Source organism: Ammospiza nelsoni, chromosome 17 (genome assembly GCF_027579445.1).
Source record: "Ammospiza nelsoni isolate bAmmNel1 chromosome 17, bAmmNel1.pri, whole genome shotgun sequence".
In the NCBI taxonomy this organism is placed as follows: Eukaryota; Metazoa; Chordata; class Aves; order Passeriformes; family Passerellidae; genus Ammospiza; species Ammospiza nelsoni.
Genome location: NC_080649.1, coordinates 1336997 through 1362613, shown reverse-complemented (window position 1 = coordinate 1362613; position 25617 = coordinate 1336997). Strand labels below are relative to the sequence as shown.

Here is a 25617-nt window from a genome sequence, read left to right as displayed (position 1 = left end):
AGGGCAGACCTGGCACTTGGCTGTCCCAGTTAGTCCCCATCCATGTGGGCCAGTCCCAAATGCCACTTTTCCCATCCCCAGCTGCTGAGGAGCCTGAGAACAGGCAGGAAGGCAGGACACCCCTCCAGAAGGAGAGAGGAGCAGGCATGGCTTGGAGCCCCTTTATTGCAAATGCCCAGCAGGCAGCCTTGGATCTCTGTCCTCAGAGCTCTTCCTGCACACCTGGCTTCTCCTTCACCAAATGCTTCTTCTGGGGGCCCTGGAAGAGAGCAGAGAGGAGAGTTTGGATTTAGGGACACACAGACCTGGCTGCGTCTGGGCTGTGGTGACCAGAAAGGCAGCTCGGGCCATCAGCTGAAAAATGGGATTATCCCACAGCAAATCAATCCTACGGGAGCAGGTGGCAGGAATTACTTATGTCCCTCAACTTCCAGACAAATGTGATGCTTTACCACAGAGTCCATGGGGCAAAATGGCAAAGAAAAGAGCTGCACCCAGGTCAGACCTCCTCCTGTCAGAGCAGCTCAGGGCTGGCAGTGACACAAGAGGCTCCTGACACTGAGCTGGAGGAAATCAGCTTAACTTCTAAAGAGCTCTGCAGAGGCAGTGCCTCACCAATCCCCCTGGCAGCACTAAGGAGGCTTAGCCAGCTTCACATGGCATTTCTGGCTGACAGGCCACAGCCAGACCCAGTTTACATCTGCGTGGGACACAGACACTTGTTTCTTTCCCTTCTCCCTCTCCTGGTTTACTCAGTGCTTCCTCCGCTTCAGACTCAGACTCACCCCAGCCTGGTGAAGACTGCAAAACTATTCAGGAAACTGCTGTGTTTGGATTATTTAATTATATTATTTTTTTGCCCTGGATTTAAGAAAAATACACTGCTTGGCCTTCTTGAAAGCTTCTGACAAAAGCACCATGAATCTGCATCTGAATTTGACCCAAACTTTTTTTTCCTATGAGAACATTAAAGCTATAAATCATTCCAAACAAATCAAAGCAGTGCACAATTCTGAGTGAAAGGCACCATATGGCCAAGACAGTGCCTGCCAAGTTAACTGCTTGTTTAAAACTTCCCATGGTGAATGTGAACTGGTTACCCATATGGTCTTTTATTTGCTGGTTGAGTTGTCTTGGATCACTCATACAACCATCCTGTTCTTCCTCAGCATCATTTCTGCTGTGTGAACGGAATTCATGGCTGCCTTTAGGCAAGAGAGCCTCAAACATTCACTTGGCTGTTGTTGTGTTGATGAACACAACACAGAATCATGGAATCATAGAATCCTGGGATGGTTTGGGTTGGAAGGGACACAAAATTCATCCAGTTCCACCTCCCTGCCCATGGAAGATGCTTGGTTGGAGTCAGACAGTGGCAGCCTGAGGAACTCACCATGAAAGCTCTCTTCTCCTGAGCTGTCTGGAAGCGGCCATGGCCGAATTTGGAAGTGGTGTCGATGAATTTGAGCTCAATGGCTTCGTGGGCCCGGCGGCTCGTGTGCACCAGCAGGGACTGGGAAAGAACAGCCACAACAGCAGGGGAAGTGTCACAGAACAGCTGGTCTCATGGAAGCAGGGCTGGAATATCCTCTAAAACATCCCCTCAAAAATCTGTGTTCTCACAGTGACACCCTGGGACTCAGATGGGAGAGAGCTTGCAGAGCTGCTCTTTGCTCAGCATTGCACAGAATCAGCCAGGCTGGAAAAACCTCTGAGATCACCAAGTCCAACCTATGACCTGACTTTGTCACCCAGACCATGGCACTGAGTGCCACATCCATTCTGTCCTTAAACACCAGGGACTCCACTACCCCATCCCTGGGCAGCCCATTCCAGTGCCCACTCACCTTGCTGTGACAACCCAAGGTTTCATTTCTGAAATGAACCACAGCCCTCAGAGCTCTCCAGCTCCATCCACCTGCTGACACTGCACCAAGGACCTGCCCAGTGTCCCTGCCCAGCACTTGGAGGGTTCTCCATGTGGGGAATGTGCTCCTGGGGAGCTGCAGCCCATCCCAGGTGCTCTCACCTTGCGCAGGGTGAGCACGCGCTTCCTGGTGCCCACCACGCAGCCCTTCAGCATGAGGAAATCGTTGTTGACCTCCCCGTAGTGAGGGAAACCACCCTGTGGGGAGAGCAGAGGGGTGGGTGGGCAGGAGAGCTGGCTGGGAGGGTCAGGGGGGCACGGCCCTGTCACCCCTCAGCCCTCACCATGGGCGTGATGGTCTTCTCGGTGATGTCGTAGTGCGTCGAGGCGTTGTTCCTCACCACTTTGCCATCCTCCACGTGGATCCCGTGGCCAATGCGGTAAATCTGGGAACACACAGGCAGTGGGGATGGAGGCTCTCCTGCCCCTTGCTGAGGAGCTTCACAGGGTGCCAGAATCTCCCACAGAACCATGTGGTTTTTGTTGTCATTATATTGCAGAAGCTCTATTATCACTACATTGCAAGGGTTCCATATTGCTAGAGTTTCATACTCCTTGATGTTTCTTGCAGGCAGCTCCTCCAGGCACTGACCCTACCTTGTCCTCACAGGAACCAACTGACTCCAGTTCTCAGTTCCCCCTCAACCAACCAATCCACTATTTTATAACACTCTTCTTATTGGCTAGAGGTGTGGCCTGTTAACATCAGGCCTGCTCCTAATCTTTAATAATTGGTTCAGATGCAACTCTTTAGGGGATAAGATCACATCCTATACCACCTTCATTTACCCATACTGAATTCCCCTACAGGTTTTTGGCATGCCCTCAATCAGCAGGAAATCACCAGGAGGGACATGGAGGTGTCCAGGGGAACATCCGTGAGGATGCAGGGAGCTGAGGGCAGCATGGGGAGGAGGGTGTGACAGGATGGAGCCCCCTGGCCATACCTTCTTGTTGATCTCGGTGCGGTGGTGGTAGCCCTTCTGGCCGGCCCGCGCGATGGAGTAGCCCACGCGGGCCGGGTGCCAGGCCCCGATGCAGGCCACCTTCCGCAGGCCCTTGTGCGTCTTCCTGGGCAGCTTCTTGGTGTGCCAGCGGCTGGTCACCCCTGGGGGCGTGGGGACAGTCAGCAGGGCCAGCAGGGAGGGCTGGGGCTGGGAAGGACAGTCCTGTGGCTCCCCTGAGGGACAGTCCCTGAGGGACAGTCCCATGGCTCTCTTGAGGAACAGTCCCATGGCTCTCCTGCAGTTATCAGAGGAGGCCGTGTTGGGAGGAGATCAGGAGCTATTCTCACCTCCCAGGGCTCTGATCAGACCTGGAGGTCCCACGTACACACCCAGGGATGCCCACACCTCTGCACATGTGGGGTTTGTGAAATTCACACCATCACAGAATGGTTTGGATTGGAAGGGACCGTAAAGACCATCCAGTTCCAACCCGTGCCATGGGCAGGGACACCTCCCATTAGACCTGGTTGCTCTATGCACTGACAGTGCCTCTGAGCCTCCTGGGAGGAGGCCTTCACTGGCCTTAATCTCAGGGGAAATCCTTCCAACAGAGATTACCTTGTCAACTCCTCTGTATCTACACCAGAGGTGCCCCTGTTGAATTTTTCCCTTGCTGAAATTAAGGAAGCCGAGCCCTGCCACACCAGAACTGGATGTCATGCTTTAGATGCTGAGGCTTTTTGCTACTCCCTCTACAGAAAGCGAGGGGTTCTCAGCATGGTTAACACTCCCCTACCCCAAAAGCAGCTGCTGGGCAGAGCCCTGTGAGGAGCACAGCCCCAGAGCCCTGTACCTTTCATGCCGTGGCCCTTGGTCACGCCGATGACATCGATCATCTCGTTCTGGCTGAAGACACTGTGCACAGAGATCTGCTTCTCCAGCCTCTCCCGCACCCAGTCCACCTTCTCAGCCACCGTGCCCCCGTTCAGCTGGATCTCCATGATGTGGGCCTTCTTCTGCCTCAGGGGGAGCAGCCTCATCTGCAGCACACCGCGCTTTAGGGTGGATCCTCGCCCCACAGACAGGAGGGTGCAGCAGGGATGGGTCCCTCACAATTTGTGAGGGGCACAGGGGTGAGTAGGGCCACTGCTTCACCTCTCTGCCACAGCCACCCCCTTTCATAGCAGCCCCGGGTCAGCAGCTCTTTATAGCTGGGATTTTATGGAGCCAACTCCTTGTCCTTGAGCCCAGAGACCCCGTCTGGCCTTGAGCCAGCTAAGCTCTCCCCCAGACCCCAAAGCAGCCCTTAACTCCAGGGATCAGCATTAAAATGGCTCTGTGTGTATCCAGGAATCAGCATTTGGCAAAACTGTGCCTGCCCGTGGGGTTATTTTTGCCCAAAACATTTGACACCAGTTGCTAATTTGAGGTGATCATGAGGTCCATTGCTGACACAGGACTCAGGACCTGCCCAGGCTCTGCCCTGCTCCTGCTCTCCTCCATGGGGTGCGTGGGCTCCCACTGGGGTGTGGGGGCTCCCCAGGGATCCCAAACCACAGCCCCCATGGCAGCCCTGGAGCAGAGGGCTGGGAGGGCTCTGGGAGCTGGAAAGGTCAGCCAGCACCTCCTATCCCCATCTCACACCCTCTCAGCCCCTCTGACCCCACCAAAACACCCCCTGATCCCATTTCCAGGCCCTTCAGAGCCGAGGAAGCCCCCAAGCCCCCTGCCCCTGCCAGGGGGAGGCTCTGACCTGTGTGTGCATAATGACACGGATGACCTTGCAGTACTTCTTCATGGCTGCAAAATCCTTCTCCAGCTGCCTTTTCCCAGCCTCATCCTGCCATTTCTTGCAGTACTTGGTGAACGCCTTCTTCTTGCTCTTGTGCCTAGGGACAGGAGTGGTTTAGCAGCCATCAGAGCTGATAAAGGGCTGGTGACACTGCAGAGAGGGGACAGGTCACCCTGGCTGTCACCTCCTCAGTGGCACAAGGAACCTGTGGATACCTGAGCCTCACCCGACTGTCAGGACCCTGAGGTGGGAAGAGGGAGGTGGATAATGAGCCCTGAAAAGGGCTCCTGCAATGGTAATTCAAGCCTTTCTGCATGAGGAATGCAGTTCTCTCCCACTGACTAACTCAGCACCGTCAGAACAGGCGCAAAATCCGAGGCAGGAGAAAGCAGGGACAGAGCCTTGGGGTGGGTGCGTCCCCATGGCACTTACAGGGGATTCCTGCAGCCAGGAAATCACTTCCCTGCTACCTGTGGGTACCTGAGCCTCACCTGCCTGCCAAGGGCTCGGTGGGAAGAGGGATGAGCATGAAAAGGGCTGACAGGAGCAAACAGGGATCAATGTGAGGGTGGGTCTCCATGGCGCTGTGACAGGAGACACAATTCCCACAGCCAGGAAATTCGTGTTCCCACTTCCCTCTCTGCTGAGGGGTGTTGATATTTATAGGGGTCAGGGGCCACATTCTGCATCAATTTTCCCCCTGGCAAATCTGGTTTCAGTCCAGATCAAGGATTCCGTTTAACTGGGGAGCCAAGGAGCTACACGAGGGAAAAGGAACCTGCCACACGATATTGTGGAGAGAGCTAACTTGGTTCAGCTCTTAGAATAAATTTACATATGCAAACGCTGCTCCCCAGCACCGGGCTGTCTGCAGTGTATCCCTGTGCATGACTAAACAGGCCTCAGGCTCACTCCTCGGGATCTGAGCTGTCTGGGCATCCTGGAGAGCCTGTGGAATTCCTGCCAGGGATCCCTCACCAGCAGCCCCACAGGAAAGCCCCACTCTGGGGATCCCAGGAGGTTGGAAAAGCCCTCCCAGATCATCCAGTCTGACCTGTGGCTGATCCCCAGCTTGTCCCCCAGCCCAGGGCACTGAGTGCCACACCCAGGGGTGCCTTGGTCATCTCCACCACCTCCCTGGGCATTCCCAGTGTTTGGTGACCCTTTCTGGGAGCCCGTACCAGTTCTTGTAGAAGCGGCGGCGGCACTCATCGCTGATGTGCTCGGCAAAAACGGTCTTGAAATTCCTCAGGCCCTTGGGGGTCTCGATGTAGCCCACGACCCCCACCACCACCATCGGGGGCGTCTCGATGATGGTCACGGCCTCCACCTCCTCCCGCTTGGACACCTCTGCAGGGCAGTAAAGGGAAGGGGTGCTGGGCATCCTCTGGGATCGCTCCCTGGAGGATTCCTGCTATCACAGAGAGTGCTGGGGCGAGGTTGTGTTTGATCTCAGCCAGCCACAGCCTCCTCACATCCCAAACTCACCATCCCAGTGTGCACAGTTCCACACTCAGCCCATGCTGAGCTTTGACCATCAAGATGTGGACAGCCAGGATTTAACCCAGCGCTGTGGGCTCCACTGTCACGGACATATTTTATGAAAAATCCTTTTGCTAGGATTTTTTTCTCCTGAGAAGCTGAGAGGCGTCAGAAACGAAATGCAAGCAATAATTATCTACTGCTGTGGAATGCAACAGGTGCATCTGTGATTGGTCTCATGTGGTTGTTTCTAATTAATGGCCAATCACAGCCCAGCTGTATCGGACTGTCTAGTCAGTAACAAGATTTTATTATCATTCCGTTCATTTCTATTCCTTGCTAGCCTTCTGATGAAATTCTTTCTTCTATTCTTTTAGTATAGTTTTAATATATAATTTTCTTTTCATATAATATATTATTATATTTTAACATAATATATTTAATATTTTAATATATTTTAATATATTAAAAATATAAAGTAATTTATTTTAATATATATGTAATATATTTTAAACATATTTAATATTTTAATATATTTTAATGTAATATATGTAATAAAATAATAATATGGCCAGTCACAAGATTTTATTATCATTCCATTCCTTTCTTTCCTTGCTAGCCTTCTGATGAAATCCTTTCTTCTATTCTTTTAGTATAGTTTTAATATATAATTTTTAAATGTAATATATAAGATATAAGATAATTAAAATAATATAATATATTTTGTAGTTTAATATATTTTAATATATTAAAATAAATTAATATATTTTAATATATTTAACATTATAATATATTTTAATCGATTTTAATATAATATATATATCATAAAATAATAAATATATATATAATATATATAATATATATATCATAAAATAATAAATCAGCCTTCTGAAACAGGGAGTCAAGATTCTCATCTCACCTCTCATCCTGGAACCCCTGTGAACACCATCACACTCCACTCCCCTTTCCATGAAGAGCCTTTCTTTACCCAGGAGCCCATTCCCAGTTTCCCTCCCCCTGCAGCCCAGCCTTACTGAGGCCGGGCCGGTGCACCTCGCGCACGGTGTGGGTCATGCCAGCCTTGTAGCCCAGGAAAGCTGTCAGGTGCACTGGTTTGCTGGGGTCGTCCTTGGGCCAGGCCTTCACCTTGCCGCGGTGCCGGCGGCTGCGCTTGTGGGGCAGGAAGCCCAGGTGGCCGTGCCTGGGAGCCGAGAACTTGCGGTGGGACTGCGGAGGGGAACACAGAGGGAGCTGCGCACTCAGCTCAGGGAAATGGGGATAAGGGAAACATGGCAGAAACACGACAAAAACACAACAAAAATCCCCCCTTTCAGATTGGAATGGCACGGAGGTTCTGGGCTCTTCACTGCGTCCCAACAGGACAGGGGTTTGTTCAAGCTTCTGTCACGTACATGGAAAATGACATAGAATATTGGAATGGTTTGGGTTGGAAGGGACCTCAAACCCATCCAGTGCCACCCCTGCCATGGCGGGGACACTTCCACTGTGCTCCAAGCCCCATCACTTGAACACTTCCAGGGATCCAGGGGCAGCCACAGCTGATCTGGGCGCCTGTGCCAGGGCCTGCCCACCTCACAGGGGAAGGATTTCTTCCTAACACCCTTTCTAAATCTACTCTCTGTCAGCAAATTTACTAAATTTCTGGACAAATGATGCCACCTAAATAAAAAACTTAACATGAACTCCCTCCTCCAGCTTCTTCTGAAGGACATTGAAGGAGAAGTTCATTCTTTACTAGGTCTGTCCTTCTCTGCTCTTAATGATAACAATTTATTTTGTATCCTCTAGCACCAAAAAGGCCTGCTTGGAATTCCTGGGCTTCATGTTATCAAGGCAAATGGCACAAAACAAGCACAGCTAAGGATTGGGAAAACAGGGGAAAGGATGCCCAGAGGAACTGGCAACACGAACATGCACAGGTTCTACAGGCACCTTGAAAGCCAGGTGAGAAGAGATAAACACATAAACCTCAACCACAAGCAGCGGAGAGTTAGTCCTGCACCCACTGCATCTCCTTCCTAGCTCAGATCAGTGCCAACGCCCGGCTGTTCTTTCCACCAAGCTCCTTTTCCAGCCTGAGTGGAGCTCTGAGGATTCTGCCCCATTCCTGTGGCACCACCAGGAGCACAACCCAGCCCTGCTCGCCGACCCTCGCACACACAGCAGAGCTCTACCAACCATGGGACGTCTTCAGGCCAGGCAGCAGCAGAGAGAGGCTGTCAGGAGGTGCCTCCCCAGATTAATACTTGAGATGGGAATGGGTCTGAAGACACAAATTTAGCCGCTCACTTCACCCGCTGCGATATTCATTTCATTCCTGGCAGGTTGGACACGACAGTTGTGGTGTGGTAAAGGTCACTTGCTGCTGGCTCAGTTTACGCTGCTCCCTCCTGAACAACTCTGGTGTGAATGGCAGGAATTGGGGCAGTTTCCTGCATTAGGGACAGTTTCCAAAAGGGGCACCACACACCCAGAGCTGTGAACACCTGCACCAGGTACCCCCAGCACAGGCTGAGAGTCTGTCAGCCCAGGATTGTGAGCCTAGCTAGAAAAGAGATTGAGACAATGCATCTCCGAATCACAGAGCTGTTTGGATTAGAAGGGACCTTAAAAATCATCCAGTGCCAATTCCTGCCATGGGCAGGGACACCTTCCAGGGATGAGCCCCATTCACTCAAGCCGGGGTGTCCCTGTGTGCAGGACCCAATGGCAATGGCACCAGAGCCATGGGCAAGAACCGATCCCAGACAGTTCCACTGGACACGAGGCAGAACTTTATTCCTGTGCAGTGACCGAGCACAGATCCCACAGAGGGCGTGGAGCCTCCCACGCCGGGGATATCCCAAAGCCATCTGCTCCCAGCACTGTGCCATGGGCTGCGGGATGGCCCTGTGAGCAGGGAGGGGACAGACGGGATGGCCCTGTGAGCAGTGAGGGGACAGTCGGGACCCGCTGTGGGCTCTGCCGGCCCGCCCCATGCCGGGCTCCCCTCACGGATGGGGCACACCCGCACTACAACTCCCGGCATGCCTCGGGGCCGCCGCCATATTCCTGCGCCCGGCCCCTCGGGTCGCCGCCATGTTCCCGGTTTCCCGCCCCCTCAGGGGTCGCCGCCATCTTTCGCCGCCGCCGCCGCGATGCCAGAAGATCACGACTGGGAGGCGTACAAGGTGCCTCCGACCCGCACCCCCGTCTCCGAGAGGACCACCTCGGTGCCCAACCCCGTCGACTACTTCCAGAGCGCCTTCAACTATGTCCTCGACTCGCCCGTCACCTTAATCCGAGGTACCGGCGGGACGAGATACCCTTCCCTGTCCTCCTCCCTGGGAGCTGAGTAGCGGCGCGGGGACGGGGACACGGGGATGGGCACACCGGGCACGGGGCAAAGGCGTGAGGACACGGGCACCTGCACAGGCAAAGGGCACGCACAAGGACACAGGGACACCGGTCCTGACAGTAACGGTAGAGGGACAGGACACTGGGACAGAGGGACACGGGACATTGACAAGAACACAGCATGGACACAGGGACATGGGACACAGACAGATACACACACGGCCTGGACAGAGGGACAGCGCAGGGGACATGAGACACAACATGGACACGGGCAGACATGGATAGGGGACACATGGTAGAACACAGCATGGACACAGGGACATGGGACAGACAGGAACACAGCTTGGATAGGACAGACACAGTGACATAGGACACTGCACAGACATGGGAACATGGGACACAGACAAGAACACAATATTGGTAGTGGGACAGGGACATGAGACATGTCATGGACACTGTGAAGATACAGCGACATCAGGACACAGCTCGGACACTGGGAGCGTGCAGGGGATACAGGGACACAATGACACAGGACATGGGACACAGCACAGAGGAGCAGATACACAGCTGGGCATGAGCTGGACAGTGCGGAGCCACTGCCGCTGCCAGGGAAGGTGGCACTGGGCAGTGCCAGTCCTGTGTGGGCTGTGCTGCCCTCGGAGCTGGGCCAGGTGTGTGACCAGGCTGTCCCTGCAGGCTGGATCGAGCGGTGGCAGAACAGGAACAAGTTCTACTACTACCACCAGAAGTTCCGCCGTGTGCCCGACCTGAGCCAGTGCCTGGAGGGCGACTACCTGTGCTACTACGAGGCCGAGGCTCAGTGGAGGAGGGACAGGTATGGCTGCCCCTGCACTGTCCCCAGCCAGCTCACAGCAGAGCACACAGCCCTGGGACCTGCAGCGTTTTGGGGGATGCTGGGGTGCTGAGGCACCACCTCTAGCCCACCCGTTACACATCAGTGTGCTGCTGTCACTCCAGCACGTCTGGGCATGGTGACATTAGGGACCAGGACACTGAAAATCCCAGAGCTGGCATTCCACAGGGCGTCCTCAGCCCTTGGTTCAGTTTTTCATTCCTCACCCTGTTTCCTGCAGGATGGTTGATCAGCAGATTGTGGAGATAGTCCGGGAAAGGATGGCTGCCTGCAAGCAGAGGGAAGGGCCCAACCAGTTCCAGAACTGTGCCAAGGAGATGGAGCTGCTGGCACAGGTCACCAAGGCCTACCAGGACAGATGTGAGTGTGGCAGCAGCACACAGGGCAAGGGCTGAGCCCAGGGAAGGGGCTCTGAAATCACATCCCACACTCATCATGGAGGCACTGCTCAGGCATCCCCTTTCTTTTTCAGACGGTGAACTGGGTTTCCATGGCAATGCACGGACATGCCTGATGAAGCAGAAGCACAGGATGATGGAGGAGAGGAAAGCAGCAGAAAATCCGTGCCCTCCAGGCACTGGCTCGGGTCGGCCCTGAAGCAGTTCCTCCCTCCGTGGTGCTGGTATCCCAGTGCATGTTGCTTCCTTGGCCTCCACAATAAACAGACATCTGTACAGCTGGGCTCTGTATTCATTCTTTGAAGAGCTCTGCAAGCCCTCAGCTCCAGGCACTTGGGGCCGCCACTGTTGGGGTTTGCCCTCCTCTCCTCCATGAGCCTCCAGAACATTCTGTGTGCTGCTCTGCCCTGGCTCTGACTTCCCTCACTGAGTGAAGTGCCCAAGGCCAGGCTGGACAGAGCTTGGAGCAGCATTGGTGGAAGGTGGAACTGGATGAGTTTCCAGGTCCTTCCCAACCCACCCCAGGTGGTTTTACCCACCTGCACCAACCCCCATCACACCAAGCACGGATTCCTGGTTCTCTGATCTCTTTATTGTCCTACAAAACCCCTTAGGTGGTGGCCACAGCGGCTGCCTGGGTCCTCTGCACCGACACTCTGGTGTGGGTCTTGGCCAGATGATCAGTGAATTCCTGCAAGAAACACCAACGGGGTTATTCCCCCAGACCCCTCACGGGTTCCTCAGCACCACTCCCACCCCTCGTGTGCACTGAGGTTGGGGTGGCTCAGCTTCATAGCTGCCAAACCTTTGGGTACAGAAATCTGAATTTTAGGGGCAATTTTGAGTTCTAAGTTACCAAAACACTCTTACCTGGTAGGGAGACTTGGTGAAGACAGTCTCTTTCCAGAGGTCAGGAGTCAGGTAGCTGTAGGTTTTGGAGATGGCATCGAAGGTGGCTTTAGCTGCAGAGAGATGTCACACGCTGTCACAAAGTGCCCGCCAACGGCTGCAGAACCAGCCCGCTGATCAACCCACAGCTCCAAAATAGCCCCCGGTTACAAAAATGTAGAACTTTGAAAGGATCAGGGAGACCAGGGAGGGCCTCTCTGATGAACCCAACAAAGCTCAGGTTGCTCTCTCTCTCCAGTTACGACGATTACACCACGGCACACAAGTGCAATCGCGCAGATTGGGAGATCCAGGAGCGTTGAACCCCACAGCTCTGTCACCAACTCTGGCGGAACCTGCAGCAGCACTGACTGCACTGGCAGCACAAATGGAGCTGCTGTGCCCCATAGGTGACAGAACTGTCCCTAAACCCCGCGGCAGCCCCAGAGCTCACCAAAGTTGCCGAGGGTGGCCGTGCAGCCCCGCGCTGACGTGTAGCAGTCATCGATGCCGGCCATCATCAGCAGCTTCTTGGGGACAGGGGCGGACACGATCCCAGTGCCACGGGGGGCCGGGATCAGGCGCACCAGCACGGAGCCACAGCGCCCGGTGACCTGCAGGGACACGGCGGGGTCAGCCCCAAGCAGAGGGACACAGTGGGGTCAGTCCCAGAGCTCAGCCTGGGGCCAGGCCAGCAGGACTCTCACCTTGCAGGGCACCGTGTGTGGCTTCCCGATCTTGTTGCCCCAGTAGCCGCGCCGCACGGGCACGATGGACAGCTTGGCCAGGATGATGGCCCCGCGGATGGCCGTGGCCACCTCCTTGGAGCACTTCACCCCCAGCCCCACGTGGCCGTTGTAGTCCCCGATGGCGACAAAGGCCTGCAGCACAAGAGGAGTTTTCAGTGCTCCAGCCAGGGCTATGCATGGTGGTGTGCGCTTAGCAGGAACTCACAGCTCACCCCCAAACCTTACACACGGCTCTCAAAACCCGTTTCTCCCCTCAGAGTTCATCCTGCAGGCAGAACCAGCCAAGCACTAGAACTCAATTCCTTGCTGCAGCCTCACTCTGGTCAGAACTCCCCACAATTCTCCAACAGCACTCCCTGCTTACACCCAAAACTTCTCCACGAAAACCCAACACTGCTGCGCAAGAACAACTGAATTTTGCAGTGTCAGAAAAGTTTTCTTAACAAAATACTTATTTACTAGATGTCACAGTAACAGAGATTTGGAGTGATTAAAATGGCTCTGAAAGTGCAGAAAGGGAAGTTGTGAGCAGGAGGCTCCAGAAAAAGGGGATTACCTTGAACCTGGTGCGCTGCCCAGCACGGGTCTGTTTCTGCACAGGCATAATCTTCAGCACCTCATCCTTCAGCGAGGAGCCCAGGAAGAAATCGATGATCTCCGACTCCTGCAAGAGTCAGCACTGAGCACACAGGAATCACACAATCCTGGAATGGTTTGGGTTCTTGGGGACCATAAAGGTCAGCTAATCCAACCCCGTCCCAAGGGCAGGGACATCTTCCACTGTCCCAGGCTGCTCCAAGCCCCATTCAACCTGGCCTTGGACACTTCCAGGGATCAAGGGACAGCCACAGCTGCTCTGGGAATCTGTTCCAGGACCTCACCACCTTTATAGGGAACAATTCCTTCCCAATATCCCATCTGACCCTATCCCAAATCCCTCTCCAGCTCTCCTGGAGCCCCTTTAGGCTCTGAGGTGTCCCCAGAGCTTTCCCTACCCCAGATGAACAATCCCGGCTCCCCCTGCCTGCCTCCACTCCTTGGAGCATCTCCCTGACCCCTCCCTTCCATGTCCACAGCAACTCACCTTGATGGGAAGCGAGAAGAGATAAATCTCCTCAAGAGACTTGATCTTCATATCCTTGACCAGGCGGCCGAGTTTGGTGACAGGAATCCACTGGCAGAGAAACCCAGGGGCAAGAGTCACCAGGTGCCAGCACCGGCCGGGGCCCAGCTCTGCTGGCCCATCCCGGGGGCTGGCAGCGGCCCCGTCCCCGCTCCCCACTCACCTCCTTATCCTCGGCTTTCCCTCCGCGGGCTCCGCGGCCTCTCCCGCGGCCTCTCCCGCGGCCGCGCCCGCGGCCCCGCAGCCCGGTCCCGAATCCACCGCGGAAGCCCCCGCGGGCCGCTCCCGCTCCTCCCGCAGCACCGGCGTCGTCCGCCATTTGCTGGAACAAAGCGGGACGTCAGGCGGGCGGCGGCGGGCGCGGATGGGGCCGGATGCCGGGCCGGGCCGCGCGGTGCTGCCGCCGCCGCTCCCGCCACACTTACGTGATCCCTCAGCGTAGAAGGCCGCACCGCCGCCCGGCGCGGTATTTATACTGCGCGGGCATCTCGCGAGAGCGGCGCCAGTGGGCCCTGCGCGCTGGATGAGGAATAACTGCGGGCTGGAACGTGTGGTTTGTTGTTATTTATACAGAGCGCGGGGCGGGCGCGGAGCCCGGGGTGTAGGGGCGCGCACGGGCGGAGCGCGCAGAGCGCGGCGCGGCGGCCACAGGTGAGGGGCTGGCGTGAGGAGCTGCGGGTGCGGGCGGGAGTGAGGGCACTGCCGCACCTCCCTCCTGCCCTGCGCCTTCAGCCGCTCTAAAACTGCTGGGAAATGGGAATGGTGCTGCCCGGGAAGGCGCTCCGGGGGCCGCGGTAGCGCCCGGCGCTGTCTGAAAATCATTCGGGGTCTGCGGTGGCCCCGGGTGAGATAACGGCGCCCAGAGCATCGGGAACATTAAGCTTATTGCCCACGGCCGTGTGTGGGGAATGAAACCCATGTTCCCATAAGCGCCGTGCCCGGCGGTACCGGCACCGCGGGGCTGCGGGGCTGTGTCTGAGGTTTGTTCCCTGATCCAGGTGCCGTTCCTGGGCGCTGAGAGCGCGGCCCCGCCACGGGCTGGGCTGGGCTGGCACTTCACGGCGATCCCGTCCCCGGAGGAGCTGTGAAGAGCACGGGGCTGCCGTGATGGACGGGAGTCACAGCTGGGAACGATTCGCTTTTGTATTTTAATGTGCAATAAAAGATGAAATGATTAAAAGATGGAGCGTCTTTCTTCTTTCTCATTGTCCAAAGCTCTCCTTTACGCTGTGGTCAGGGAGTTCTACTTTACGCTTCCTTGCGGCGGGGAGGGGCGGTTGTGCTGGAGAACGCTCCGGATGGCGGAAAAGTGCAGCGCAGGGGCCGCCCGGGGCCGGGCTGTAGCCACTGTCCCGGGGGAACCGGGATTTCTCATCCCGTTCTGCGGGGCCGGGCCGTGGCGGCTGTCCCGGAGGAACCGGGAATTCTCATCCCGTTCTGCGGGGCCGGGCCGTGGCCGCTGTCCCGGAGGAACCGGGAATTCTCATCCCGTTCTGCGGGGCCGGGCTGTAGCCACTGTCCCGGAGGAACCGGGAATTCTCATCCCGTTCTGCGGGGCCGGGCCGTGGCCGCTGTCCCGGGGGAACCGGGAATTCTCATCCCGTTCTCCGGAGCGCTCCCCACGTGGTGCCGGTGGCGCCCCTCGCTTCCGTCACTGAGGGACCGGAAGTGTTCCCTCACTTCCCGGAAGTGGTGACCGGAAGCACGTGGGCCGCGGCCATGGCGGACGCGGACCCGGCCGCCGCCGCCGCTCCCGTGCGCTTCAAGAGCAAGTGAGGGACCCGCGGGACCGGGCTGGGGCTGCGAGGGCGAGCCAGGGGCCGGGTCGGGCTGGGCTGGGACCGGAGCCCCCGGGTCGCCACCGCTCCGCTTTAACGAGGCCTCCCGGCGCGTCTCTTTCCCTTCCAGCTATGCCGCGACGCGCAAGATCGAGCCGTTCTACAAAGGAGGGCGAATCCAGGTAACCCCGGCTCTGGAGGGACATCCCGGCATGTCGCGCCTCCCGGCTCTAACGTTCCCCATCCCTTTCTCCAGATCAGCCGCGATGGGAAGTTCATGTTCTGCCCCTGCGGGAGCAAAGTCAACGTGATCGATGTGGAAACGGGAGCGGTGCTGCACAGCCTCCAGCAGGTGACCGGCATCCGCCTCTCCTGGGCGGCTTGCGAGGAGCCCGGGGGGGTTTCTCGCTGTGGATACAAAGCTCCCGGGAGTGAGGAGCGCAGGGAGGGGGAACCAACCAAGCACAGGTTTGGTTGGTTGAGCCAAACAGAGCCCTTGGAGAAGGGAGCTCGGAGATCCCTGCAGGGATGGTTCAGCTGTGGCATTTCCCCTCTGTTTTCCCAGGATGAGGAAGAGGATGTCACAGCGTTCGTGCTGAGCCCTGATGACGAGGTGGGTTTGTGCTGGGGGCTGTGAGCAGCCTGGGACAGGCTGAGCCAGGAATGGGGGGGATTTTGGGGTGTGTATGCAGGGCCAGGGCTTGGACTTGATGATCCTTGTGCATCCCTTCCATGGTTCCATTCCATGCCCTGTGTGCTTCCTGAGGTCCCCTGGGAGCTGTGGCTCACACTCAGAGCCCTGGCTCACCTCACACCTGTGGCTCACACCCACACCTGCCCAGAGCCTGAGCTCCCCCAGCAGCTCCCTGTGCTGTGTGGCACTGACAGGAGCCCAAACCCATCCTGTGCCCAGGCTGTCCCTTGTCCCCATGTCCCCAGGTGCTGGTGACAGGCAGCAGGGCGCTGTTACCCGTGTCTCAGGCTGTCCCCTGTCCCCAGGTGCTGGTGACAGGCAGCAGGGTGCTGTTACCCGTGTCTCAGGGTGTCCCCGTGTCCCCAGGTGCTGGTGACAGGCAGCAGGGCGCTGTTACCCGTGTCTCAGGGTGTCCCCGTGTCCCCAGGTGCTGGTGACAGGCAGCAGGGCGCTGTTACCCGTGTCTCAGGGTGTCCCCGTGTCCCCAGGTGCTGGTGACAGGCAGCAGGGCGCTGTTACCCGTGTCTCAGGGTGTCCCCGTGTCCCCAGGTGCTGGTGACAGGCAGCAGGGCGCTGCTGCTGCGCCGCTGGCGCTGGAGGGAGCCCAGGTGTGAGCGCAGCTGGCGAGCCGTGCACACCGCGCCCGTGGCCACCATGGCCTTCGACCCCACGGCCACCCTGCTGGCCACAGGTACGAGCCACCCTGTCCCAGGGCTGTCCTGCTCCTGGGGAGCCTCAGGGCTGTGTCCAGCCTGGAGCTCCCACGGCTCTGCCCTCCAGAGCTCAGGGCTCCTTCTTCCTTCTCTTCCAGGTGGCTGTGACAGCACCATCAAGGTCTGGGACATGGTCAAACACTACTGCACACACAACCTGAAGGGATCCTCTGGAGTGGTACAGTAAGGAGCTGTGCTGTTTGTCAGTCCCTGCTGTGCTGGGATATTGAGATTGAGGTGCAGTTCTGGAGTTAACGCAGCAGGAAAGCAAATTCCCAGCAGGTTCTGGGCTATTCCTGCTGTTTGAGAGCAGGGTTATGGCTGACTGTGCCCAGAGAGGAAACAGTCGGGTCAAGAATTTTAATGGAGTTGTTTCACAGAATTTTAATGGAATTGTTTCACAGAATTTTAATTGAATTGTTTCACAGAATTTTCATGGAATTCTTTCACAGAATTTTCATGGAGTTGTTTCACGGAATTTTCATGGAATTGTTTCACAGAATTCTCACAGAATCGTTGGGCAGGGACACCTCCCAGTAGGCCAGGATGCTGCAAGCCCACCCAAGCTGTGCTGCTGTGGGATGTGCATGATTTAAAGGCTGCTGTGGGATGTGCATGATTTAAAGGCTGCTGTGGGATGTGCATGATTTAAAGGCTGCTGTGGGATGTGCATGATTTAAAGGCTGGGGTTTATTCCTGTGCTGTCCTCTGCCCTGCCCAGCCTGGTGCAGTTCCACCCCGACATCTCCCGCCTGCAGCTCTTCTCCTCCTCCATCGATTACAAGATCCGCATCTGGGACCTGAGCTGCAGCAGGTGTGTGGCAGTGCTGGAGGGACACTTCAGTGCTGTCACCTCGCTGGCCTTTGCAGATGGGAACAGCCTCCTCAGGTATCCTGGCAGGGCTGCACCTCCATCCATTCACTCCTGCAGGGCCTGGCTGGGTTCTGCTCTGAGGGGAAGGGGCGGTGCAGGTGCTCAGTGGGTGTGCATTGGAACCATGGAGTGGTTTGGGGTGGAGGGACCTGAAAGCCCATCCAGTGCCACCCTGCCATGGGCAGGGACACTTCCACTGTGCCAGGGTGCTCCCAGCCCCATCCCACCTGCCTGTGTTCCTGGGAATATCCTGTGCTGGCACAGGGAATGCTGCTGCTCTCTCTCCCATGGCCTCTGCAGAGAGGTGTTGAGCTCCCACAGTGCCACATTTGCACCCCGAGCCAAGCTGGACAGGTTCAGCACTAAAACTGAGCTTTCCATTTGCAGCTCTGGCCGTGACAAGATCTGCATGGTGTGGGACCTGGAGAGCAGGCAGAGCAAACGAACCGTCCCTGTCTACGAGGTGAAACTGCTCTTTGTCCCTTCCTTTGAGGCCATGGTCTCCCTCTTCAGGGTCTGCATGCTGTGAAATCAGGTTTCTCCCCGTTCCCAGGGGTTTCCGGCTCAGCCTGTGCCTCTCTGACTCTTGCAGACCGTGGAAGCTGCTGTGCTGTTGCCTCAGGAGGGAGATTTCTCTCAGCTGGGTGTGAAGAATCAAGGGCTGCACTTTGTCACAGCTGGCAGCAAAGGTGAGTGACACTGAAGGGTGGCACCTGGGTCACTTCACTGCTGTTGTTGCTAGGCTGTGTGTTCTCCATGGCAGGAGCCTTGGGTGGAGAGCAGAGCCTGCTCCTGAGCTCCTTGGGCAGGGTGGATGAGCAGGAACAGGATGGAACAGGCACAGATCGATTTACCGCTCAAACACATTTATCTCTGTTTTCAAACTCGATGAGTTTGAGTGAACAACCAAACCCTTGGGGCTTTTCCAGCCACTGCAACCTGCCCAGTCTTGCCTTGGAGCTGGGTGGCTTTTCCCACTGTGCTTTGGATGGTGTTCCCTGGACATGCACTGTGAAGCAGTGGCCTGGCCATGGTTTATCCTGTCTGTTCCCTGTGGGCAGCAGTGGCCCTGCCATGGTTTCTCCTGTCTGTTCCCTGTGTGCAGCAGTGGCCCTGCCATGGTTTCTCCTGTTTTTTCCTGTTCTTCCAGGCATCCTGAGGGTGTGGGAGGCAGCCTCAGGTGCCTGTGTGCACAGCCAGGCCGTGCCCTTCGCGCTGCGGGAGGAGCCCAGCGAGCGCAGCCTCTCCCAGTGCCAGTTTGTGCCCGCCAGGAACGAGATCCTCACCGTGTCCATGGAGCACAACATCCTGTTCTATGATGCTCAGAGCCTGCAGCTCAGGAAGCAGGTGACGGCCCCAGCCTCCCTGTCCCTCTGTCCCTGCTCCAGGACCAGCTGTGCTCTGGCAGAGGCACCAAGGGCACCCCTGGCTCCAGCCTGCTCTGGGATTGCTCCATGGGCAGGGAATTCCACTGCTTTGGGGGAATGTTGCCCGGAGATGAGCACAGGAGGGAGAAAGCAGAACAGACTAAGCCAGAAATGCCTCCTGTGTGTAGAAGTTACAGACAGTATGAAATGAAGAGCAGCCACTCCCACCTCCCCTTCAGCTCCATTTCCCTCTTGGGCCGTTGCAGCTCGCAGGATACAACGAGGAGGTGCTGGATGTGAAGTTCCTGGGCCCTGGTGACTCTCACATCGTGGTGGCCACCAACAGCCCCCAGCTGAAAGTGTTTGAGCTGGCAACGTCCCACTGCCAGATCCTGTACGGGCACACAGGTGGGTGACAGCCCTGCCTTTATCCAGCTTCTCCTGGAGCTCTGGTGGAGAGCAGTCCCCGAGTTCCTGGTGGAGCAGCACCACAGCAGGTTTGGGAGTTGTGTGGGGAGAGGATGTGTCCCTTTGTCCCTGTCCCTGGCAGTGAGATCAGTGTAAACTGGAGCTGAAGGTGCAGGTGTGTGCCTCAGGGACCAGTGTGTCTCAGACCTGTCCCCTGGCTCATTATGCACTGGGCTCATTATGCACTGGGCTCATTAACTCCCCCCTTTCTGTTGTCCCATCTCAGCATTGCTCTGCACCCACCAGCTTTTATTTCTTCTCTTTAGAAACAATCCTGGCTTTGGACGTCTTCAGGAAAGGCCTGATGTTTGTCACCTGTGCCAAGGTGTGTCACTGTTCTCCATTTAATGAAACTCTTAATTCCTACTGAACCTTGTGGGCAAAATTACGTTATTTTAGGAATCCAGAAAGGGTTTTCTGTTCATACAATCTCAGTCTGCTGCATGCCCCAAAGGGGTTCTCCCCCTGTCCCTTTTTAACATTGTCCCTGGGAAAATTGGTTGTATTTTATTTTATTGGCCTGAAGGAGATATTTCCTTCTCCAAACATTCTGGTTTGGTGTTAGAGTTCAGAAAAGTTGTTAGTGTGAGATTGATGAGGGAAACAACAACAGACAGAACAAGAGGACACAGTCTCAAGCTGCGCCAAGGGAGATCCAGGCTAGAATTAAGGAGGAAGTTTTTCACAGAAAGAGTGGTCAAATACTGGAATCATCTACCCAGGGAGATGGTGGAGTCACCATCCCTCGATGTGTTTAAGGGAAGACTGGATGTGGCACTTGGTGCCATGATCTAGTTGAGTTGTTAGAGCATGGGCTGGACTCGATGATCTTAAAGGTCTCTTCCAACTTAGAAATTCTGTGATTCTGTGAAAAGGTGCCAAGAGCCCTGACAGAGCCAAACCCAAAGCTCTGAGAGAACCAGCAATAACCCTCCATGCTGGAGCCCCAGAGCTGATGTTGCTGTGAGGTTCAGGCTGGAGCAGCAGACACCAGCGGGGCTCAGGGATGAGGTGAAAGCTCAGGGAGCTGCTGTCCCCAGCCAGCTGAGGCTTTTCTGTCCCCCCCAGGACAGAAGCGTGCGGCTGTGGCGCATGGGCAGGGCTGGCAGGGTCACCTGTGTGGCACAGGGCCTGGGCCATGCCCACGGCGTGGGCGCTGTCGCCTGCTCCAGGTAACACACGCTGGGCAGGGAGGGAGGGAGGGAGGGGAATGTCCTGGGGGTGCTGTCCCCTCCCAGCTGTGCTGCTCCTCAGCCCTGCTCCCAGCTTCTCCTGGTGCCCGGCTGGGAAGGGACCGTGGGGTGGTTTGGGTGGGAAGGGGCCTCAGGTGTCATCAGTGCCACCCCTGCCATGGGCAGGGACACTTCCCCTGTCCAGCCTGGCCCTGGATGCGCCCAGAAATGGGGGAATCCCTCTGAAAGAGCTTGGAGAGCCATGAAACCATTTCCCACACCCAGCAGTGGCTGAGTGTGGGGATCCCAGTCAGGGAGGAGAAACCACGGAGTTGTTTCCCTGCCCTTGATGCTTTCACTGCTCTCAGGATGAAGGAAAGCTTTGTAGTGACCAGCAGCCAGGACTGCACCATCAAGATCTGGAACATCCCGGAATCCCTCACTTCCAAAGCTAAAGCAGCCTTGGTCTCCCGCCCAGAGCCCCTCCATGCCAGGGTCACTGAGAGGGGCCATGACAAGGTACAGCTCCAGCTGATCTTTCAGTGCTTCAGCCTCTGTTTGTTCAGTGTCCCACAGCCAGGCCTGACCCTCTCCCTCCTCCTCCTCCTCTTGTGGCTTCCCCAGGACATCAACAGCGTGGCAGTGTCCCCCAATGACAAGCTGCTGGCCACGGGCTCGCAGGACAGGCTGGCCAAGCTCTGGTCCTGCTCCGACTGCTCCCTGCTGGGGGTGTTCTCTGGGCACAAACGTGGCATCTGGTGCGTGCAGTTCTCCCCTGTGGACCAGGTCCTGGCCACCTCCTCGGCCGATGGGACCCTGAAGCTTTGGGGACTTCGGGATTTCAGCTGTCTGAAGGTGATGAGAGCTTTGCCTCTTGCCCTGGGCAAAACCTTGGGGTTCCTCAAGGATCCTTCCAAAATTTGGGGCTTATTCCTTTGGGCTTTGGGAGTAACTGGGATCCTTTGGGGTCTCTCCAGAGGCCTGGAAGTGCTGAGCTCCCTTTGTGTTTTGCAGACCTTTGAGGGCCACGATGCCTCAGTGCTGAAGATCATCTTTGTGAGCCGAGGGGCTCAGCTGCTCAGCAGGTTTGTGCCTGATTCCAGAGTCAGGGAATGTCTGAGCCCATCAGCAGCACCAAGAGGAAACACTCCTGTGTCCAAAGAATTTTGGGACAGGTTTATAGGAAGATGCCATGTTTAGGCCAGGCTTTCTGTGGAGGTTATTTTCATCTTCCTCCTCTCCAGGTGTCCCATGGGTTCCATGTGGCTGCTGTGGCATTGCTGGGTTGGGACAAACTCAGTAGACAAAGCCAGGGGTGCATCTTGCCCTCCTCATGTTTGGTTAACTCTGTTCCTGTTTGGAAGGAATTGGGATATTAGTTCAATTCATTCAAGTCCATCTGATATTTGAGGTGGGACAGAGCAAGAGAGGATCTGTCCAGTGATTCTTTCTGTTGTATTTCTCTTCCAAAAGTGGATCTGACGGTCTCTTAAAACTCTGGACAATTAAAACAAACGAGTGTGTGAAAACATTGGATGGTCATGAGGACAAAATCTGGGGCCTTCACTCCAACAAGAAGGATGACATGGTCGTGACAGCCTCCAGTGACTCCTGCATCACCCTGTGGCAGGTACAGCAGGGGCTGCCTCCTCCCTGGGTTAATAATGGGGGTAATTGGAGAGCTCAGGGTCCCAGTGGCTTGTTTTTCATGTGTTCTCCTTGTCTGCAGTTTGAAATTAGGTTAACGAGGCTGACCTTGGGGTTTGAGGGTATTTTTTGGCCATTCTGTATTTCCTCAGAGTAGCAATTGGGCCCCAGCAATGAGCTTTGGAGGGAAGTTGGAAATTTAACATTTAAATTACTTGACCCCAAGATTTTGCTGCAGAAACTGGTCCCACATCACTTGATGGCCAAATCAAAACCCTTCTGTATTAAAGCAGGATTTGATAAAGTTTTAACCTGGTTTTTTTTTTTTTTTTTTTAATAGGATGTGACTGAAATTGAGGAGAAAGAAGCACAGGCTAAACAGGAGGAGCAGATTATGAAGTGAGTTGATCTTGTGTCATGAAGAACTGTGAAAGGCAAACTGTGCAGTGGAACTGTCCCCACCTGGAGCCATCCAGCTCCACCTGATCCCAATATTGGAGTGAGGGCATTTATTGACGAGCACCACAAACTCCTTAACTTTTATTTCCAAATCTGCTGCTTTTTCTGTGGTTTTGGTTTTTTCAGCACCTGAAGATTTGTCTCACTCTCACTCCTGATTTGTTTTCCAGAGAGCAGGAGCTGTCTAACCTTCTCCATGAGAAGAGGTTCCTCAAAGCTCTGGGCCTGGCCATCTCCCTGGACCGGCCGCACACGGTGCTGACCGTGGTCAAGGGTGAGTCCAGAGCGTGCTCCGAGGGCATTTCCTGCCCTCCCTCCTTTCCTGGACACCCCTTCCGGCCAGCTCAGGGCAATAATTACTCTGAAATCCTGAGTTTTCCCTGAGCGCCATCACCAGGGTGTCCCTGCTGTGGTTTCTCTCCCCAGCCATCCTCAGGGAGCCCGAGGGGAGGAGGCGCCTGGAGGAGAACATTGTTCGGCTCCGCAAGGATCAGAAAGGTTTGTGGCGTTACTGAAGTGCTGAAAGTGTCCAGGTCAGAGGCTTTTCTGTCACTGAAATTAGAATGCTGCAATCCTGGGATGGTTTGGGTTGGGAGAGTGTTCAGTTTTACACTCTGCCATGGGCAGGGACACCTTGAGTAGAGCAGGACTGGCCTTGGGCACTTGCAGGGATGGCAAGTGGGACCTGAACCTCGGTGAGAGCCCCGGGATGTTTTCAGTGTGGGCTGTGCTGTGTGCCAGCCTGGCCAGGCTTCCTTCCCCCCACAGAGGCCGTGCTGGCGTTCCTGGTGACGTGGAACACCAACTCCAGGAACTGCCACGAGGCCCAGGCTGTCATGGAGACCCTGCTGAGGCACGAGGCCCCCGACACCCTCCTGCAGTTCTCAGGAATCAAATCTGCCGTGGAGTCCCTGCTGCCCTACACAGGTGAGGCCCTGTGGGGACAGGAGGGGCTGGCTTGGGTCAGGGATCATGGAATGGTTTGGGGTGGAAGGGGCAGGCCAGGTAATGCACCCCTGCCATGGTAGGGACACCTTCCTTCCACCATCCCAGGGTGGGATCCCCATCCAAAGCCCCAGTGTCCAGCCTGGCCTTGGGCACTGCCAGGGGCAGCCACAGCTGCTCTGGGCACCCTGTGCCAGGGCCTGCCCACCCTCACAGGGAACAATTCCCAATTCCCAGTCTCCCATCCATCCCTGCCCTCTGGCACTGGGAGCCATTCCCTGTGTCCTGTCCCTCCATGCCTTGTCCCCAGTCCCTCTCCAGCTCTCCTGGAGCCCCTTCAGGCCCCTCTGGAGTGTTCCCTTGTCCAGGCTGGCCATTCCCAGCTCTCCCAGCCTGGCTTCACAATCGAGGGCAGGGTTCTGGTGCCTCCCTGAGCCCTCCTTCCCTCCCTGCAGAGCGCCACTTCCAGAGGCTGAGCCGCCTGCTCCAGGCCTCCACCTTCATCGAGTTCATGTGGCACAACATGAGGCTGGCAGATGTGGCCCAGCAGGACCAGGGCACTCTGTGACCCTCCGTCCTCCCACCAATTGCTCTTTACAAAGCGCTTTTCCCACCAGGATTTTTACTCCTGTATTTTATAATAAATGTTTTCATTTCTAAGCCAAGTCTAACATTCAATCTCCTCAGGGATGAATGAAAGGAAAAGGTCATTTCTTTGGCCAAGCTAGGGTTTGTGTTTTCACACCCTGAATTTTCAGACTCACAAACAGCAGGCAGTTTGGGATTTAAAAAAGGCAAAATCCCAATGAGCAGCTGGGATTTAAAGGGTTCATGGAGCTGGGATCTTGCTTGGGCAAAGGCAGGGGTCTCACCTGTGCCCACCCAAAATTTAGCACCTGGGAGGAAGGAAGCACAATTTAAATTCCCCAAATAGCAAATTTTTGAAGCATAAAGCACAAGCAGGCTTCAGAGATATTTACATGTATTTTATTTCATAGCAAAAATGTATAAAATTCAAACAACACAAATACCTCACAAGTTCTTTATAAAAATATTAACAGATACCTGGGAGAATAAGTACAATTAAAGCCATCAGTGTAGAGAAAAGTCTTGATTTTCCTGTAACTCTTTTTCTAACTCATTTCTAGCTAGTGAGTTGAGGATTAGAATTGTTGTTTCAGTAACTAGCCAGTCCCCTGGAAAGAGGAATGTGTTGTCCGTAAAGGTGGCCTCTGTTCCCATCCCCAGGTGGGACAGGAGCTGTGGCTCCCCTGGTTGTGTTCCTGTGCCTGCACAGACGTGGCTGCAGGGAGCAGGGATGAGCTTCCTCCCCAGCAGGTTTTTTATTCTCACAACCATTCAGCACATCCAGCCCATCCCTGTATTTCATGACCTCTCCACTAACCTATTAAAAAAACCTCCAACCAATACCAAAAGTCAAAAAGTTTTTAAAAATACCTATAAAACAGCGGGTTCAGTAGGTGCCATCATACATCCCATCTCTCCCCAATCCCATGGCTGTGCCAGGGGACACTGAGGCACTCTGGTGCCACTCCTGTGCCCTCCATGGTGGCTGTGGCTGTGCCAGCTGATCCTGGCGTGGGGAATAGCCCAGCTGCACTGCAGGGAGGGGAACACCTGCCTGGGGGAGAGCTCTGAGTGACCTCCAGCCCTGCAGCTGCTGGAAGCTCGAGTGACCCCACTCAGCCCTGTCCAGGTAACTCCCTGGGGAAGCTGCAGCTGCCCAGGGAGGTGGTGGATATGTGTGTGTCCCTGGGGAGGGGACAGTCCCAAGCCCCGACACTCCAGAAGTGATGGATCTCTGTGTCCCTGGGGAGGGGACAGTCCCAAGCCCCGACACTCCAGAAGTGATGGATCTCTGTGTCCCTGGGGAGGGGACAGTCCCAAGCCCTGACACTCCAGAGCTGCTGCCCACGGCGCCCAGGGGGCTCCAGGGTGTCAG

The 25617-nt window shown here is 55.6% G+C and overlaps 4 protein-coding genes and 2 non-coding genes across 6 annotated transcripts; 3 read left to right on the top strand and 3 right to left on the bottom strand.

Moving 5' to 3' along the window:
* Positions 1–147: 147 nt before the first annotated feature.
* On the bottom strand, positions 148–8456 carry RPL3L (ribosomal protein L3 like). Its single transcript, XM_059484467.1, has 10 exons — positions 8348–8456; positions 7183–7375; positions 5848–6016; positions 4628–4763; positions 3728–3914; positions 2875–3035; positions 2212–2313; positions 2030–2125; positions 1394–1513; positions 148–259 (listed from the first exon to the last, which is right to left on the bottom strand). The coding sequence occupies exons 1-10, from the start codon at positions 8348–8350 to the stop codon at positions 203–205; spliced, it is 1224 nt and encodes a 407-aa protein (XP_059340450.1). The 5' UTR covers positions 8351–8456; the 3' UTR covers positions 148–202.
* A 782-nt stretch (positions 8457–9238) lies between these two features.
* NDUFB10 (NADH:ubiquinone oxidoreductase subunit B10) lies at positions 9239–11055 on the top strand. Its single transcript, XM_059484519.1, has 4 exons — positions 9239–9454; positions 10202–10340; positions 10600–10739; positions 10852–11055. Exons 1-4 carry the CDS (start codon positions 9307–9309, stop codon positions 10974–10976), a joined length of 552 nt encoding a protein of 183 aa, XP_059340502.1. The 5' UTR covers positions 9239–9306; the 3' UTR covers positions 10977–11055.
* Positions 11056–11347: 292 nt separating this feature from the next.
* RPS2 (ribosomal protein S2) lies at positions 11348–13932 on the bottom strand. The gene is made up of 7 exons (XM_059484284.1): positions 13701–13932; positions 13499–13588; positions 12971–13078; positions 12373–12546; positions 12120–12279; positions 11648–11739; positions 11348–11468 (listed from the first exon to the last, which is right to left on the bottom strand). The coding sequence occupies exons 1-7, from the start codon at positions 13854–13856 to the stop codon at positions 11388–11390; spliced, it is 861 nt and encodes a 286-aa protein (XP_059340267.1). The 5' UTR covers positions 13857–13932; the 3' UTR covers positions 11348–11387.
* On the bottom strand, positions 11839–11976 carry LOC132081238 (small nucleolar RNA SNORA64/SNORA10 family). The gene has a single exon (XR_009419658.1). It is a non-coding gene; the product is annotated as a small nucleolar RNA SNORA64/SNORA10 family (small nucleolar RNA).
* A 411-nt stretch (positions 13933–14343) lies between the features above and the next one.
* Positions 14344–14468, top strand: LOC132081240 (small nucleolar RNA ACA64). The gene has a single exon (XR_009419660.1). It is a non-coding gene; the product is annotated as a small nucleolar RNA ACA64 (small nucleolar RNA).
* Positions 14469–15244: 776 nt separating this feature from the next.
* On the top strand, positions 15245–24314 carry TBL3 (transducin beta like 3). The gene is made up of 22 exons (XM_059484393.1): positions 15245–15309; positions 15446–15497; positions 15572–15667; positions 15881–15928; positions 16559–16700; positions 16821–16905; positions 17444–17611; positions 17984–18059; positions 18189–18285; positions 18747–18943; positions 19230–19371; positions 19698–19756; positions 20500–20603; positions 20972–21122; positions 21228–21458; positions 21618–21688; positions 22077–22233; positions 22591–22649; positions 22880–22983; positions 23136–23207; positions 23478–23636; positions 24110–24314. The coding sequence occupies exons 1-22, from the start codon at positions 15257–15259 to the stop codon at positions 24220–24222; spliced, it is 2436 nt and encodes an 811-aa protein (XP_059340376.1). The 5' UTR covers positions 15245–15256; the 3' UTR covers positions 24223–24314.
* The last annotated feature ends 1303 nt before the right edge of the window (positions 24315–25617 follow it).